Source organism: Biomphalaria glabrata, chromosome 1, assembly GCF_947242115.1.
Source record: "Biomphalaria glabrata chromosome 1, xgBioGlab47.1, whole genome shotgun sequence".
Classification (NCBI taxonomy): Eukaryota; Metazoa; Mollusca; class Gastropoda; family Planorbidae; genus Biomphalaria; species Biomphalaria glabrata.
Window position 1 is genome coordinate 39365026 of NC_074711.1, and position 19389 is coordinate 39384414.

General features: G+C 30.4%; 1 protein-coding gene across 1 annotated transcript; it reads right to left on the reverse strand.

Annotated features, from left to right (window-relative positions):
- Positions 1 to 4143: 4143 nt before the first annotated feature.
- LOC106071533 (sorting nexin-27-like) lies at positions 4144 to 11568 on the reverse strand. The gene is made up of 12 exons (XM_056019237.1): positions 11537 to 11568; positions 10516 to 10598; positions 9987 to 10135; positions 9638 to 9830; positions 9250 to 9320; positions 9044 to 9145; positions 8856 to 8931; positions 8380 to 8540; positions 8166 to 8255; positions 6150 to 6299; positions 4703 to 4831; positions 4144 to 4203 (listed from the first exon to the last, which is right to left on the reverse strand). The coding sequence occupies exons 1-12, from the start codon at positions 11566 to 11568 to the stop codon at positions 4144 to 4146; spliced, it is 1296 nt and encodes a 431-aa protein (XP_055875212.1).
- Between the last annotated feature and the right edge of the window lie 7821 nt (positions 11569 to 19389).

The window sequence follows — 19389 nt, forward strand, 5'->3', positions numbered from 1 at the left end:
TATAACCGACATGTTAGTACAACCTAAATTTGTCACTTTTGTCTTAATTTTTGAGTTATTTATAACCACCAATTTGTGTACAAGTCACATAAGTGTAAAATATCAATCTTTATTGGGACAGCCAGAAAGCTAAACTATCATTTTAATTTCACAATTTTCAATCATTCTCAATGTAATGAAGACAAAGAAGTAATGTTTATGGAGTGCATTACTTTGGCACATCACATCTCTTGCTATAAGAACTGAGCCAATATAACTGTAACCAATCACCAGTATTGTACTTAGTAGACCATTCACAAGTTTTAAAAGTAATTTGTACATTGCCCACAATTTTTTTTTATAGGAATAATCAAACAAACATATTGCTGACTCGGCTATGACATTTTTATGTAGACTTTTCAGTAAATAAAACTATCAGAAAGTACTTTCCAAAATGTTTGTTTTCTTGCACATAAGAATATCTTTTTAAACAAGCACACACCTACATTTTTTGGTTAGATGAATGAAGAAATAAACAGTACTTTTTGTCCCATTTTAACTGAAGTCAAAATGAGATACTAAAAAAATATCAAAGGAGAATCTTTAAAGATATACATTTTTAGTGGCTACTATTAAAAAAATGTATTAAATTAGCTTGACTAATGGCTAAAGTTTATTCACAGTTCAAAACAATATGCTGCTTTTTATATTAATAATTATAATTGATGTGCCGTTTGTTTTTCTTAGAACAATAACAAAAAAAATCTCAGTTTGTTTCTCTTTTATTACAGAACAAACAGAAGTCAATTTAAAAATATACAAACATAATTAAAAGAACATTTTTTATAAAGTGATTGATTTTAAGGTACAAAGTCTACAAATTTCTTCTGAGAACACAAAATAATGATTACTTATTTTTTAGCTCAAGAGTCTTCAATCTATGATGCAGTACAGAACACAATTATAAATGAAATCAAACCATGTTTTCATTTAGAAATTTCAATTACCTTTAAAATGTGAAAACAACGCAGGAATCAGGTGAAAGGATAATGCATCAGCTTATTTCTTGGTAGCCATTAATTTAAAGCCATTGGTTAGTTATTTAAATAGTTACACTGAGACATATTTGATAGATTTTTTTTGGTAAAAATCTTGTTCAATATGAGAAAAGGTTTTCCATGTTAGGCACCAATAAAAATTCAAGGACCACACAATAACCCCCTCCCCTCCATTTCCCACTTTATTTTTAACATTTCTATTTAACTTTGATGACATCAGTACGGTTTCAGGCTAATAATGGTATACTAGGAAATTCATAAAGAAATGTTAAATTTGCCAGAAGTAGAAAAAAAAAAAACAATGTACGATATCCGAGATACAAATCTGGTTACAACTTCTTACAACATAACATCAAGTGCTCCCCTACATAAGAATTAGTGAGCTGTAATGCACTACTATCTATGTAGCTCACCTTAATACATTGCCCATATGTCTGAATGTCTGTATTCTTTTTAAATTTAGTGCTGTTTTTTTGTTTACTGGTTATCACACTTTGTTTCATTGTAAAATAGAACCAGCCATATTGTGTTCATTTATGTACAGTTTATAAAATGACAAAATCAATGAAGCTGATTTCTGACTATAATCACAATTCTTTTTCATTAAGAAAAATAGTTCTACTTGTTTTTGAATATAGAAATTTTGTTAATGGAATACACAACTAAAAATCATATTGTTTGTTTAAAATATGTAAGCTAAGTTGGTTGAATGCATTTAGTAAGTTAGGAAAAAAATGCAAAGTCAAATAATAGGACGTAATCAGCATCTTTTTTGAAGCAATGTCTGTATTTTATAAGATGTTACTCAAATCTATTCTCTATGCAAAATATGAGCTATTCTATGTAATAACTAAATGCTTCATATTCTTTAATATTACTTTTCAACTTTTTTTTGGTGCAAAAATATAATAAAGCTCTTTCTGCACATAGTTGTGGGCCATCATCAGTTAGAAAAAATAAAATGAAACTGAATATAATTTGTCCATAGCAATTGTGGTGGATAAAAATGTAAACAGTCGATATCGAATTCGTGTATGTACAAAGATTATTAAACTTTCAACAACAACAGTCAGTATTCTATTTTTTTTCCTGCTATTTACAACTTTCAAAAAACAAAAAAAAACTTTTATCGATTGAGCAATGCAAATAGAATAACATCAATCACACTGACCTTCAATAATAAAACTTTTTAATAATAGTAACTTTAGTTCATTGCATTATATTTAAGAATTTATAGAGTTTTAACAAGTGCCAGTGACATTTTTTAAATAAATATATACACTAAAACACTTGTAGCGTCCTGCGCAATTAAAATAATAGAAATATTTGAAACTGTTAAGCTTTTAATAAATGAAATGAAGTTTTTAATATAAATAAATGGTCTCTAAAAGGTTCTAAATAATAATGAAAGCTATAGTGAATATATTCTGAGTATCATCACAAAGTATGGGGGAAAAGTGCTAAATAGATAAAAGACTACAAAGTAAATTTTTTTTTTTTTTCTTAAAATATTTGTACAAAAAAAAAAAAATAGTGAACAAGACAAGGCTTTTAAAAAAGCAAAATATACTTTCTAAATAAAAAAAACAAAACTTTTTTTGCATTGACAGTACTTTAATTTGTAGCCTTGTTCTAGGCATGTTTTGTGCTAGCAAAAAAATATTTTTTGCTTGTCATATAAGCTTTACCTCTCTTCGAGATATTTTTTTTCTTTTTAGGCCTATAGAAAACCAGAAGAAATCTATGAAACCTTTGAACAAGATCAACAAGTTCTCTCACAACAATTGAAAGACTTTTTGCCTAAGCTATAAACAATCTGAAGTTAATAAAGCCTGTTTTAAAAAGCAAACAATTCTGTTCATTTCAGTGATACAGTTTTTACTGAATGACCCTTCTCTTTAACATCAAACACAGTACAATACAAAAAATGATTTTAACTACTAAACATAACAATTGGGCACACATTTGCTCCCATTCTCCCCCAGCACCCCTTTGTTGTTCACACTGCACACTTACAGCAAGTAATAACTTAATGTTGATCTGGAATTTCACAGCCTGAGTAATGCTCAATAACAGACAGACACATGCACGCTGTAAAGTCAGGATTACACTTTTGGTAATCTAGACTAAGGAGGCTAGTCATAAACAATTCTGATATACTAATCAAGAATAATGTATAGTGTTAAATGTATAGTGTTAAATTCCTATACTAAGAAAATATATGAATCATTCTCTCTTAATTATGTTTTTATTAACAAACAAGTATTAACAAATATTTCAAGTAATCTACGCGCTCATCTTTAATAAATTATAACAAAAAAATTGTCACTAGGATGCTTCTAAATAAATCAAGTCCAAACATATTTTTTAAAGAAAAGTTAGATTAATTTGCTATATTTATTCCAAAATCAGATAAAAAAAACGACTTTAATGTAACTAAAAAAAAATTTTGAAGCATTTTTTTTTCATACATAATTTGGAATACAAAAGACAATTACTGCCCTTGACATAAAATATTTTGTTTAAAGAAAGTTTGTGTTTAAAAATATTTTTAAAAATTGAAAAAAATATTTATATTAATATGATCAATATCAAGAGAACATAAAATTCTGAAGATTCAGGTTGTGCCTCGTTACAAATAGTTTACAAGAAAGAAAATAGAAAACAAAATGAGGCTTTAAAAGAATGCCGGAAGCTGCTTTGATCACTTGTAATGAATAGGGAAGCTCCCTAATTATTTGTTGTTACACAGTTCAAAAGTGTTAAAGAGTTTAACTAGTGTGATGCACACAACAAATCTCTTTTCATTTGTCTATATCCATACAGAACAAATTGAGTGCCAAGAGCATAAAAAAATTAACATCCTGCAAATGAGATATTTTTAAAATGCCATTAAAAATTAACTAAAAGTTTAAAAAGACTAACAGGATTAAGCAACAACAGGAAAACAGTGCATGAATCTAAGACTTTTGTGTTAAAATGGGTAAAAGTGGACCACCATATTTCGCAACCAATAATTCATTTAGTTGTTAAATTAGCCTCTTTTCCTGTTATTGCAAATAGTGATGTAGAAATGGTAGCATATTTCTCCAATTAGTAGTGATCATTATGTTTTCCAAGATAGCTCTTCTGATATTCTATCAAAACAATCATTCATATAGTAGAACTGAAAAGATAAAGAATTACAGAATAAAAAAAAACATTCTTTTAACTTCATTCAATCAAAATTGCGGACAAAAAAAAGCTATACTTTTTAATGGGAAAAAATAGAAAAAATCTATTCTAATGTTTCTATAGTTTGTTTTTTTTTATATGGGGGCACAGTGGCTGAGTGGTTAAGCGCTTGGCTTACGAACCTGGGGTCCGATCTTGGTGAAGACTGGGATTTTGAATTTCTGGAAATTTAGGGCACCCCTGAGTCCACGCAACTCTAAAGGGTACCTGACTTTAGTTAGGGAAAGAAAAGAGAGTTGATTGTTGTTCAGGCCACATGACACCCTGATTGTTAATCACTGTCCAAAAAAACAGATGACCTTAACATCATCTGCCCTTTAGATTGCAAGGTGATCTTTACTTTTATAGTTTTTTGTTTTTTTTACAGTAGAAGTATATGAGAAAATTATTGAACCTTTATTTTTCAAATTACTGATAATTAAAATACTTACATATTGTGTAAAAATTTTGACAACTCTAGGTTTCTTCCCTTGCCTGTTGTATTCAAAGTTGAAAGACATACCCTCTTCATCCACTTCATATGATTTAACTTCTTTCCAGTTAAACTCAATGACCTGAGACTAAAAAACAAATAAAATTTACATTTTTAAATTATAAAAAGAGATGCCTACATTCCAAAATAGAAATGTGTATTCCCAGACCTGGATAAGTGAATTTTGAGCGGCAATTATTTATTTTCCTACATATAAAAAGAAAAATAGGCCTATTCACAAAAGACTAAAATCATATGTAACATACACAAAATTCTAAAAATTAACACAGCATAAAGTTATATTAGACATTCTGTTCATTCTTCAGAATATTTACACATTTAGCCTTTATCATAGATTTTTCTGGAATATGTTAGATGTTGCCATTCTGCAGTCTTCTAGTGAATATAGATAAACTCCACAGCTGCTGTAAGATAAAGCTATTTATTCTGGATTCTGATGTGTTAAAGGGGGTTGCTAAGAATCAAGAATTTAATGCTTTTTTTCTGCATAAAGAAAAGCTGTCACTAGTGACTAAAGCAGTAGTTTTAGATCTGCCAAAGAAGATACTTTCTGCAATTTTAGAGTCAGGGAACATCAGTTTTATTCCCTTGGTCATAGTGTTGACACTGCTAAGAAAGATTAAGCTAAGGCACCATTTCTGCCAATAAAATCTCTGCCCTTCTCACTTTCATCTCTAAATAACTCTTCTGAATTTTGTGGTTTACAAAAAAATCAAATCTAGATCTAGAGGCAGCTTTCCTAACAATTTATTGGTTTTTAATGTGTCCATTACATGTCTTTTAACAATCCCACAGCATTGTAGAGTGTACTGTCCTTAATGTGAAATACTAGATCTAGATCTATAAAAAATTAAAACAGTTAATTTAGCAAAAAAAAAAAAAAACATTGTAAAATGCAATACTAGATAGATCTACACCTAAATCTAGATCTAGTCTATATTCTATAAAAGTTTTAAGTCTAATGAATCAGAACAACACAATCAATTAATTCCTGATCAGTTTGAAGACTTCAAATAAATTGACACATTGGAAGGAACTCAGCTTAGCTTTATTTAGATAAGCATGATCTAGATCTAGTAAATATTTAAATGTTCATGCTTAAAAAAAAAAGATACGAGTCCATATTTAGATCTATCTCGTAGAAGATCTAAAGTCCATTTCCAGGCATTGACGCACTGATCAACATGTGATTAGCAACAACTTGTGCTTTATTTTTATCTTTTAATTTTTTTTTTGCTTTTGCAGGAGGAAATCCAAATTTTTAGATGAAAAACCGTACTCAGGTTTTTTTGTGTCCACATCATAAAAAATACACAAGATCTTTGTATAAATAGGTAGATTAACCTTAATTAACATTCGACTTTAAAAAAAAATGTATTGGGTACCTCAGGTGTACCATCTTCTTTACATGCTTGAAGTTTGAAAGCTTCTAAGCCAATTATAGCAACAACATGACCATCTCGCCTTGAATCACAAGCACAGTGTGGAAATACAATTTCTGAGTATCCTTCTAGATGTCTCACAGTTTTTAAATACTGAAATAAAAATGCATATTTTTCAACTATCGTAAATTTATTTCATTTTCACCGTCAACAGAAAATAAATTTGGTCAAAATATATTATCAAACAATTAGAAAATGCTTTTGTCTTTATCCTTACATATCAAAGAAGAAAAACAAATAGAAAGAAGAGTAAATGTATTTCAAGATTATCCCTTAATGAAAAAATTAGCGGCACAGACCAGGGACCAAATCACAACATTCTAAAATAGATACCAACTACATCAGACCCACTCTAGATTATGATGCCACAGCATGGAGCTCAGCAGGCCAAAACAACCTAAGGAAAATAGACAAGGTACAAACTATTGGACTAATAATTAGAGCAATGAAGGAAATCGCTGCCCTGTCTCTCTGAACAAAAGAATAGAAATAAAAATCCTTACCAAGTTCACCAAAATGGAAACAATTGAAATGTACTGACTAAAAACCAAAATCCAAATGTGTGGCACAAAAAAAGGCTCAAAAGGACTCATTTTTTTCAGGAATCTCTAATGGCTGTCTGGTTGTGTGGTCTGAGCTAAGGATTGTCATTAAGTGGTAGGACGTAATCATCTTCTTTTTTGAAGTAACGTCTGTATTATATAAGATAAGATAAGTGGTCTCGAAGGTCCCGGATTCGAGTCCTGCCTGCTGCCATCTTCCGTTGTACTGCACGAGGGTTAGGCTAGGATGTAATATATCTCCCGAATAAGAAAGAACATCCAAAATATGTAAAACAAAAACAAAACAAACAACCTCAAAAGAAAGCACCAATTAGAAAAATATAATTCTGCAATTAATTAAATAATACGAGTTTCCACACTGGGGCCAAGGCTCTCTTCCTTCTATAAAGGACAGTACAGTATAAAAAAAAAAAAAATATGACAACAATCAAGCAGAACTAAAGGATTAAATGACCTCTTTTCTACAAAAATATTAGCCCAACAACCATTAAATAACCAAAGGGTCAGTCTACACAGATGGATCATGTCAACAAGTCACCACAAACGAAGGAGCTGGAAAACTCAATGAATGGCTCAGTGGAGAAAAACTAAAAATGTGCATTGCAGCTGGTGAGTTCTCTGACAGCCACAGACTAGAAAAGGGAGCGCTAGAATTAGCAGCTAACATACTAGTAAACCACCAAAGTACGCTCAAGAGTCAGTCTCCTGACATGCCAAAACAGTCCTTCAAAGCTAAAAAAACTCTGATGCCTCTTATGTGAAGCAACTCAGGACAGTTCTTGTAAAGCTCAACAACCATAGCAAGAAAACTGTTTTCCAATGAATCCCAGGACAAATTGAAATGGAAGGAAATGAGAAGGCTGACACACTAAATTTCCACTCTATCCAGAAGAAACGAAAATAACAGTGAGTAAAATAAAGCAACCAAATGGGCAAGCTCTCTTCCGAATTAAAGGAAAATCAACCTCTATTATAAACTATCCTGATACAACCAAATTATAGTTTTTTACGTTAGAACCAGACAACAGAAGCAGACAAAATATGTTTTGGAAGCTGAAAATTTGGACTAGTGAAATTTACCTTTGTAGAGTGTCGCCAGAAAATGCCGACCATGTCCTTCAAAACTGCATTATACATTGAGAGGTTCAAAAAGACTCTGGCCCCAAAACATCCCTACAGAAGAAACTATTTGGAGTGCCGGAAACTACTGCACAGTTCATTTTAGATATCGGACCAGTCATCTGAACCCTCCAACATAATAAAGCAGAAAAAGAAGCAAGAAGAAAAATACTAAAAGGTAATCAAGAATTTCATTACAGAGAAGTTTATTACATACTTCTATACCGGTTATTTTTTTTATACATTCAGAATTTTCTAAATAAATTTTTCATCATACCTCCAGAGCATTTTCTGCTTCCTTTAGAGCTTTAAGGTCATACAATTTATCCCCTGTCTTGATAAATCCTTTATTGACATCGTCAACTGCCTAATAATTTTAAAAAATAATAATCAAGCATCATCAACATTTAAATTAAGTAACAAAAATGTTTCTAAAAACAAAAATCAAATTTGTTTTTTTTTTGTTGACAACTGGTGAGCCTTTCATTTACCTGCCAAAAGAGAAATTTTAGAGCTGTGGCATTTGCAATAAGAGTCATCTCTTTAGGTATGGTGAACAGCCATTTCTTAAGCAAAATGCAAGTAGCTGTGGCAGTGCTGTAGTTCTGGATATAGATGTTGTGAGGAAGTTCTTGAGGTAAAAGTTTGCGCTCTGAAGGTTAGATCATAAAAAGTTGGTTTATTGCTAATAAGAAAGTAACAATTTAACAGAACTCTTAAAGTGAATGTTTAAAACAATATAACATTATTGCTATTTATTGTATTTATGAAAGAAGACTATTTGTTTCCCAAATTATGTCATAGAAGAAAAGAGTTTAAGCAAAGAAAGCATTTCAATTATTAAACCATATTTCAAAATATGATTCTATTAATTTTTTATTATCAAAAGCGTACAAAAAATTTTTATATATTAATGAGCTGATATTTTAATTAGAAAAACATCAAATCAAACAAACAAAAAAATTACCAAAGCCATACTCCATTGATTCAAACAAATAAAAATAATCTGCGACTTCTTCAAAATGAAGTTTGTTCACAACAGCCTGAAATTTAACATTATTAATTACTACATTTGAATGTCACAATGATTTTAAATAAATCATTTTTGAATTCATGTTAACATCAAATCTAAATTAGCCTCTGATGTTGTTTTACCTTGTACACTGTGTCTGTGTTGTCTGATCTGCAAATAGTCACAATGCATAAATTTTTGTCTGGCAACAAGACTTTCAACTCTACCTCGCTAGTTCCTTCTTCCTGTATTCAAATACACATTAGTTGGGTGGCATTATAACAGCAACAAGGTTAGAAGTAGAAATCTGAAGTAATATACATAAAGTACTAATAAGTAAGCTACAAACCTCATCTAGATCACCAGCAGCCAAAAATTCTTGCATGGTTTCACTTTCTCCTATAACTCTTACAGCACAGACTGAAAGAAATAATTTGATAACATCTTAAAATGAGTCAAATGATTAGTTAAAAAGACAACATATTTATCTTTATATACTTTAATTAAAAAGTCTATTTTTAAAATACTTCTGGTTGATAAACTGTTGAATTTTTTTTAATAGGATGTTTTGGAATGGTTATAGCCAAATTAGAGTGTTGGAATCTATGGACTGTTCATTGGAAAAAAATTCTGTTAAGGCCAGTAAGTAACAGCTGCAAGAGTTGAGAACTTCACCTCAAGACCATAATAGAAAAATAAAAAGGAAAAAATTAAATAGTGAACTTTTTTTTTTTTACCTTTTTCTAAATATTGTTCCAAACCTCGCCTTCTTTGATCTAGTTGCTGTTCTGACAATGTGAATAATTTCTTTCCAGGTAGTTTGGGAAAGTTGAAATCTGGAAATTCCCTCTTTAAATTATTGTGAAGTGTATCAAATTCTCTGTAGCGTCTAGAGCACAAATGTCTGCCAGCCATATATACATCAAATACCTATAAGAGATGTAATAAACATCTTTCTACAGCAAATCTATTTCAGATTTTAGCCACATATTATACTTTAAATTTTTATGTTTAAAAAATAACGTTTTGTAAGTTGATTGTAATTTAGTCTGCTGGTAGAAAAAATAATTTCAAATATTCTCTTACAACATGTTTGTCCCCATAATGATCCAAGTAACGACATTCTGGTATCGAAATAGGAAGTGATCGTCTTTCTGAGTAATCAATGTAAGAAGGCCCGGATGAGTCATCACTCGGTTCCAACTTTTCTGCAACTTGTTCTGGCACTGAGATTACTTTAAAAAAATAACAACACAATTAGCCATTTATTTCATGCTAATACTTATATTACATGCAATAAATTAATATATATATATATATATATATACATAAATACATTTAAATAGAGATCTGCACCAGTTATTATGGTATTTTACCAAACTTATTTTAAAAATAGTTTAAAGGTTTGAGACTCTATTACCCTAAGCTAGATTTAATTGGATTTTTGTGTTTTATTTTTTTATTTTTTTTGCATAACATTAAAATGTCCATTTCAAATAAATTTTATTGTGCTAGTTTTACTATTAATAAAAAATACAATTCTAAGTTTCATTAAAAAAAATATATGTAAACACTTAATTTACAAATAATTAGAGCAATTTAGCAAAAGGTTTACCTGTAAGTGTTAATGAGTCCCCACCAGAACGTATATAATCCACCACTTGTTTATGAGTAGCCCCTTCAACATTAACACCATTTCTATACAAAGAAAACAAATAGTAGTTCTAACTGCACACAGCAAATGAATTTAAGGGGTGCAATCCTAATGTTTGAAGTGTTGAATTTTCAGATTATTAATATAAGGCATGTAATTTTCTGCTTGTAAATTAGTTGCAGACCTTTGGATTTGCAGGAAATAATTTCAATTTCTTGCTTTTATTTGAATTTGACAGTTTTGAATAGTGTATATAGGTATAGCTGTATACAACATAAAATTTTTTTTTATCTGTCACTGACTGAGAGTAGGCAGAAAATATTAGCATTCGTATTTTGTGTTTATATACTGAATGGAGTGAGACCCATTATCATAATGACAATTCTTTTATTCCTGTTCTATAAGACCTCCAAAATATAATATTTTTCTACATTTTTCAAATCAATTTTTACATAGGTCTTTCTTAATCTATACCATGAGCATAATACTGTATTTTTTATTATAATTATAAGGTACCTAATTTGTATTTATATCAAACTTTACCTAGTTTTGTAATATTACTTTTTACAGGCATTAAAACTATTAATCTATAATCTCAATTATCTGATCAAAATATTTTGTGTTTACAATAAATATCAAATGTAAATTCTTCCTGTGAACTTGAAGATTGTTCAGGAGTCTGACTAACCTATTACACACGGATGTTAGTTTTGCATTCCTTGAGGCACCTTTAGATTTCTTGTGCTGACCTACTTAAGCACACCTCCCACATTAACTCTTTCTCTCCCAACAGACGATACCAATGTTGATTCCACCAGAATTTGGTAAATAATTATGGAGAGTTAGAGTTAAGGAAGTCCATTATTATTAAACATGGACAACATGTCCAGCTCATCCTAGTTGGGACATGTTGGTTAGCCATGAATACTATCCATCTGTAACTTATTTAAAATGTGTTAGGTATGTGATCATGCTGATTCACCTCCTGTTGTATTTTATCACAGGTTGAGCCATTTAATGTGGCAGGAATATAAAGTTAAGGACTTTCAAGCATACATATAATAGTGAGGGAAGAACAATAGCTCTGTAGACTTAACTTTGTTGATGTGCTTCAGTTCTTTCCTTGACTAGACTTGTTCAATTCAAGGAGTGAACCAAAGGTGGCACTAGCACAAAAGCAACAGTCTACCTCATCACCTAGATTAGCATTTTTAACAAACAGACAAACTTGTTCACATTTTCTAGTTTCTGACCATTAATAAGTATTTCCAACACTATGGCTATGTATATTGTATATATGGTCTTATATGGAGGAAGCTGTTGTAGAGTCTTTAAAAATAAGACTTGCTTTTACATTGTGCAATTCTGATGTCTAGTCCAATCATGTCCAATGCTTTTTTAACACAAGCACTTATTTGAAATTGAAGCTAAAAACAATTTTTTAATATAATATTAGTGCCAGCCTTGCTTCACACCACTTGTGACAGAAAAATGTTAGAGTCACCACTGGCTTGAATGTCTTCATGAAATTGGCACACTATTCAACTATTGAGTACATTGCCATTGACTGTTATAAATTTAATACATTGCTCTGGGAAGTTGAATTTGAATACCCTCACTTCATAGCTGATAATTTAATGCTTTAGAGAAATCTACACATTTTGTGTCACATGTATTATGATGTGTGCATATATTTGTTTTATGTTCATATTGTCATATTGATAGGCCATGTCAATATAGAGCAGTGGCGTAGCTAGGAATTAGCCATCATTAGGGACCCAGGGGGGCCCCTGCATTTTGTGTAATATTTAAATAGGTACTTCGATAAACTGACCTAGATCCATTTTTTTTTTCTCCCAAAAAATGGCTGAAAAGTGTGTCAGCACATTTTACCCTTTTTTTAGGGGTGGTCATTTCCATCAAAGTTTTAGCATATTGTATTTGATTTGAGGACTAAATATGATTACTTTTTGTAAACATAAGATATCAGAGATCATTTTTATTTGCTTTTGAAGCCAATCTGTTAAATTTTTCTTAACAAAAGTTTATGTGAAAGTTGACATTTTTACAACTTTTTTCCTATAAAAGTTACAATAATGCTGTTTGCTACAATAATTTATCATATTATGAAATGTGTATATTTCAAATTTCATTAAATTCTCTTGGCGCACTTTAAAGATATTTGATATTAAAATTAACAACGACAAAGAAGGGTAAAATTTTCTTTTTTAAATAAAATAAAAGTGTTTATGGTTACAACAATCTCACTAATTCTATTGAATTTAGCATGTTAATATATATATGTGTGCTAAGTTTGAACTTTGTAGCTTGGCGCACTCTTTAGATATTAATTTTCAAAGTTGATGGTTAAAATCTATTTTTAGTAACAACCAACACTGTGATTTACTGGAAATGGTCAATTTCTGTCTATCACGAGCTATTTTTAGAAGCACACATAGGAATTTTTCATTTAGATTAACTTTTATAGTGTTTGAATGCTAGATTATGGAGAGGGAATGTGTCTATTATAATGACTTTGTAATCTGCAAATTTTAAAGTAAAAGTTTAATTACTTTAAAAAATAATATTAAATATTACAATTTTTTTTTCATATTTTTAGCTCAGCGAACTAATAATTAATTTTTTTTTCTGTGTGTTGTTTTTTTCTATTAATATACATGTAAATTAATAGTTAATAAATGAGTACATTACATTATATTTTTAAAATGATGAGCTATTATTGCACAAAAATTCAAGTAAAAAATCTTTTAATAACTTCTAAAAAAATCGCAAGGTTTCTTTTTTATTTTATTGTCCGAAGCAAGAAATTTTTCATTTACAATCTAATTTTTAAAGCATTTAAATTAAGGCATTTTAAAATGATTAATTGCCAGTGCTCTACAAAAAGGTTAAGGCGGAAAACAGATTCTCTATTGAAAATGCATTTTTCGAGTTCAATATTCATTATCTCTGAATATAGACCATCTGTGGTATATTTGCTTTTACTGATGGATAGATCTATGTTTCTGGAAGCTTCATTAGCAAAATTTTTTTGAAATTCGTTTTTATATGGAATTTGTGCATTTGTGAATATCATGAAGTATTGCCAAAAAGACAGACATTTACTTATGAATTTATGTGATCCCATTTCAAAAGGTAAGAAACATATTTTAGAAATATAACTCATGTATAAAATACATACTTAGTATTTAAAAATGATTGTTACACACCATAAAGAAAAAAAAAAGTAAATAAAATGCTTCTTTTGTCTTAAATTTGAAAAAAAATAGCCTCGATGCAATTTTTGAAGTTGTGATGTCGCCAAACAATGTGTACATTTTTTTTAAAATATAATTTACATTTTGCCGATTTTCCTTGCAAAACACTTATTTTTGTATTTCTATCATCATAATTAATTATTTTTGTTATTTTTTGGTTATTTAAAATAAAAAAATATTTATAAAATCTCGTTTTTTTAACACCAATCAGAATGGAGGTCGCCGAAATTGACTTCATGACCTCCCGTTCAAAGTGCTTTTTTTTTTTTGTCATTCGCTCAGAATTATTCGAAGCGATAATTCTAGCAAAGGTAATTATAGACAGAATCTATTACAGATAATTCAGTTTATAATATCAACTGCTTAGTTAATTATTCTGCTTTAATAATAGGATGTCGTTTTCTTCAATAATTAACTTCAAGGTCGGGAACACAGGTATCTATCTTTAGCCAGGCGCGCGCGATAAAAACAAACAAACACGCGTTTTGACTTAGTCAACCTGAAGGCACACCTCTGAATTGAGATCTTAGTCTGTAAAAGCTAAAAACCTATAATTTTTTAATTAATATAGACTATTACGGCAATTATTTTACTTTAATATTGGTGCATTGCATGCGTCATAAAATCGGCCCGGCAATGCGATGTTTCAGCGCGAGGAGGGGGGGGGGCACATTTTGAACTTAGATTTTAGTTAATTAAATCTTGAATTAATCTATCTCTAGATCTATAATAGTTTCTACAGATCTAGATCTATAAAGACTAGATCTTAACCATATTTTAAAATCAATCTAGCGAAATGCTTTTAGATTAGTTAGACATAGATCGATCTCTAGGTCTAGGACTAGATCTAGGTCACTGGACTTAGACTCCGAGATTAGATTAGTCTAGAGTCTAGATCTAGTCATTAGAGTTAATAAGCGTGAAATTCTTTAAATATTTACTGATCTAGATCTAAATTCTCTTATATCAAGATAGATTAGATCTAGAACTAGATGATTTAGATCTATATATAGTCATTTCTAGTAGATAGTCAAGTAGCGATGTACACACGTGGATCAAGACCCTAGTCTAGTGACCTAGTCTAAGTCTAAATGTAGACTAATGTAGACTCTAGGTCTTAGATCTATATAATTTATATAGCCTTATATCTACGTCTAAATATAATTCATAGTAAGACTTAGGACTAGATTTTAACATGGAAAAATCTGAGATCTAAATCTACTATCTAGTCATTTCTAGATCTAGTTACTAGTAGATAGTTAATTACTTCAATTAGCGATGTACACGTGTGGATCTAGGAATCTAAATGTAGATTAGATCTAAGATTTTATATATCTAAATCTAATTCATAGGATCTTATAAACTAGTAGGGTTAAATTAGATCTGATCTCTAGATCTACATCTTAAATTACTTAAAGTTAAAGTGGAAAAAATCTAGATCTAGTCAATTATAAACAAGAGTAGAAGAGATTCAATAGACATAGTGACATAGTTAAAAATAACAACAAACACATATTAACCAAATTATAAAAGTTGTTTTTATTTCTTTTCTCAGCAACAGTTACTACAGATACAAAGATTGAGATTATTTGAGATAGTAAACAGAATAGTCAATAGATATAGATCATGCACCATGCAAGTTAAGCTTTATTAGGTCTAAGTAGAGTACTCTAGACCTAGATCTAAAAAGTGATCAAGAACTAGAATAGATCTAAATCTTGATAATATTTCATTTAATAATAGATCTTTTCTAGTCTAAAATTATACATATCTATAACCTTTATCTAAAATTGATATAAATAGTATCATGTTAAAACATGAAGATAAGAGAAAAAAAAAGACTTTTTATTGGTAGGGTGGGCCGAAGAGGGGGCTTATTTATTAATTATAAATACTTTTTAAGGTTGGTTTTTTTTTTTCAAATGTTATATAAATATACTTTACTTTGTGACACAGTTTTAAGCAAATAATATTGTGAATTTGTGAAATTCATGGATTATTGGACATATCTTCTGTGAATTATGGATTTTTCATTATTAGGGGTAAGTGTGTTTGACCTCATTTTTTTATGTTAAATACTTGTCTGATGATAATGAATTTACTTTTTTTGGATTCCTCTCTTCTTTGGCATTAAAATTGATACATAATATGTCTAAACTGATAATGTTTTTGTTATTTAGGATAATGATAAAGTATAATTTGCAACCTAATTTTTTTTACGGAGGGGGTGGGGTCTGGGGTGGCTCAATTTTTTTCTTCTTCATCGTTCTCATTGTTATGTTGGAGTGTTCATATGACTAGACCAATACATGAGATGAACTGCGCAGTGGTTTCCAAATCAGGGAGCTCTCCATATAGTTTTCTTTCTATTGGGGTGATTTGGGGCCAATGTCTTATACGGGCCTCTTGGTAGAGAGAGAGCAGTTTTGGAGGACGTGGTCGGCATTTTCTGGTGATACTCCACATGGGCAGATTTCACTGGTTCCAATTTTGAGCTTCCGGAACATGTGTTGTCGCATTCTGTTGTGTCCGGTCCTGAGTCGAAAAATTAGACGTTGGTCTTGTCGGGATAGCTTATAGTAAGCATCATCTTTCTTGTGATTTGGATGGGAGCTCGTCCATTTCTCATTTATTTTATCTACAATTAATTTCTTCATTTCTTCTGGATAGAGTGCAGAGTTTACTTGTGAGTTTGTTCTCCCACTCTTGGCGAGTGTGTCAGCCTTCTCATTTCCTGCTAGTTGTATGTGAGCTGGTATCCATTGAATAACAGTTTTTTTGCTGTTGTGGTTGAGCTTTGTGAGTGCTGTTCTGAGGTTTTTAATATAAGGTGAATCAGAGTTTTGCAGGCTTTGGAGGGTTGTTTTTGCGTCTGTTAGAAAGACAATCTGACTGTGAGGGGAACTTGGATGATTTGCTAGCATGGTAGCAGCTAGTGCTAGTGCTTCCCTTTCTGCTCTGTGACTGTCAGAGAGCTCTCCAGTTGCAAAGGATTTTTCTAGTTTTTCTCCATCTGGCCATTCGATAAGTATTCCAGCTCCTCCATTAGTGGTGGCTTTATGGGATGAGCCATCCGTGTAAACTCTGATCCACTGATTGCTAGGGTAATTGGTATGTAGAAAACAGTTCACTATTTCCTTGAGCTCTGTTGGTCTGTAATCAGATTTTCTTTTTATGTTTTCAATATGGTCCCTTATAGTAGGAAGAGGGCTTTCGTCCCAGGGTGGAGATTCATTATAGTGTATCGAGGATTCCAGAGTAATTTTTTCAAGTTGGTGTTTCTTTTTTAGGTTTAGAGATTCCTGTATAAAATTGGTCCTTTTGAGACGGTTTTTTGTGCCAGTTTTGTGGATTTTTGTTCTGAGTGGGTGCCTCTCCAAGGTTTCCAATTTAGTGAATTGGGAAAGGATTTTTATTTCTCTTCTTTCATCCAGAGAGATCAGGGCAGCGGTTTCCTCCATAGCTCTTATGGGTGTTGTTTTGATTGCTCCTGTCATTATCCTTAGACCAATATTTTGAACCTTGTCTATTTTTCTTAGGTTGGTTTGGGCTGCTGAGCCCCATGCTGTGGCACCATATTCTAGTACAGGTCTTACATAACGTATAGGTCTTTTTCAGGATGTTGTGATTAGCTCCCCAATCTGTGCCAGCTAATTTTTTCAAGAGGGATAGTCTCTGGATGCCTTTACTCTGTGTTTTATCTATTTGGTGGTGGCTCAATTAATTTGCATAAATGACTTAAAAAAACTTGTTTTTATATTTTTTTCAAATGTTCTATAAATATACTTTACTTTGGGATATATTTTTCTATTAATAATATTGTGAATTTGTGAAATTCATGGATTATGAAACATATCTTCTGTGAGTGATGAATTTTTCATTATTAGGGGTAAGTGTGTTTGACCTCATTTTTTCAAGTTAAATAATTGTCTGTTGCTTCTGATTTTATTTTTTTTGAATTCCTCAATTCTTGGGCAATAAATTTGATATATAATATGTCAATAAAAGTAATTTTGAAATTGGTCAAAAAAATGGTCCTTAAAGTAGAATGTTGAGAGCTCAATCTGTTTTCCGCCTTAAACTGTTTTTTTATGAAGTTTATGAAACTTATAGTCATTAAATTTTAGGAAATATTTTTCTGCGCAGTGCTATTTTCATTTATAATTTATAAGAATTATCTATCTGATGCATATAAATAGCTATTTAAATACAGTAGAATTATAATTAAACAAAACAAAACACAATACAGATCTCTGATTTGTTTTATTTGTGATTTTTGGGCTCATATGATGACAAAATCACTTATATTTTTATTTTTTGTCGAAGGCTTTTTTATATATTAATTAACTTTTTTTCAAAGATTTTATTGCTTGGTCTTATTTTTTTAATTTATTTTAACAGAATACTGGTTAATGTAAAAGAGTGTGAAGTTTCAACCCCATATCTTTAAGACTTTTTATAATACAGTTAATTTAAGTTCAACTGTCAGTTGTTTCGGTCACAGATTTTTTTTTTATTTACAAAGGCTAAAGAAGGCTCATTTTTGGCCACTAAAAATTTAATAACTTCCCTCACAATTAACTCAGCAATATAAAATTGGTATCATTGGAAAGCATTTCTCAAGCTCTAACTAAATAGGTTCCATTGCATTGTGATCATTTTGAAATTTTTATCGAAGTACCTAATTTAAAATGTAATTTTGTAAAAAAGTTAAAACTCTTATATGGGGACCTGGTGGAGATTTTAATATTTTTTCCTTCCCTCCCCTCACCCTAGCTACGCCTCTGATAAAGTGTCTAAAATATGGTCTAGCTATCTACTAATCTAGAGCTATTTGATACTAGATTTAGATATTTTTAACTAGTGAAATAAATTTAATCTAATTATTTTTCTAATCTCTAGATTCTAGATCTAGACTTAGACTAGACGTCTAAGATCTATATATAATTAATAATATTATAATATTGATCAAGAATTCTTGAATCTAGACCCTTGACTAGATTACTAGAAGACTAGATCTAGATTCTATGAGGGTATGACTAGAATATGTCTATCAATACTTAGAATTTAGAATACTAATTTAATCACTATCATCAGTCTAATCTTAGTTAATCTATTATAAATAATAATATAATTAATATAATTATAGTCACATTATAGTCAGATGTCACTGAGTCTGAGTATGTGAATCAGTGAATGAATGTATGTCTACTTGTAGATATAGAATCTAGATCTAGACTAGATCTATGTCTATGTGAACTATGAAACTATGTGACTAATAATCATAATGTGACAAGTGACAATGTGATGTGTGCAGTGGTAGTTCTGATTCTGATGTTGATGAAATGAATATTAATAATTTTTGGGAACTTTATTAGATCTAGATTCTAGATCTATATGTAGAATATAGTCTGTAGCCATTTTAGATCTATACATCTACTCTAGTGTCTCTAGTATCTAGTCTATACCAAGTTTAGAATGGAATCTTTATAGATCTAGAAGATCTATACTTTATCTTATTGAATTATTCTCAACTTACACTTCAAGAATACGATCG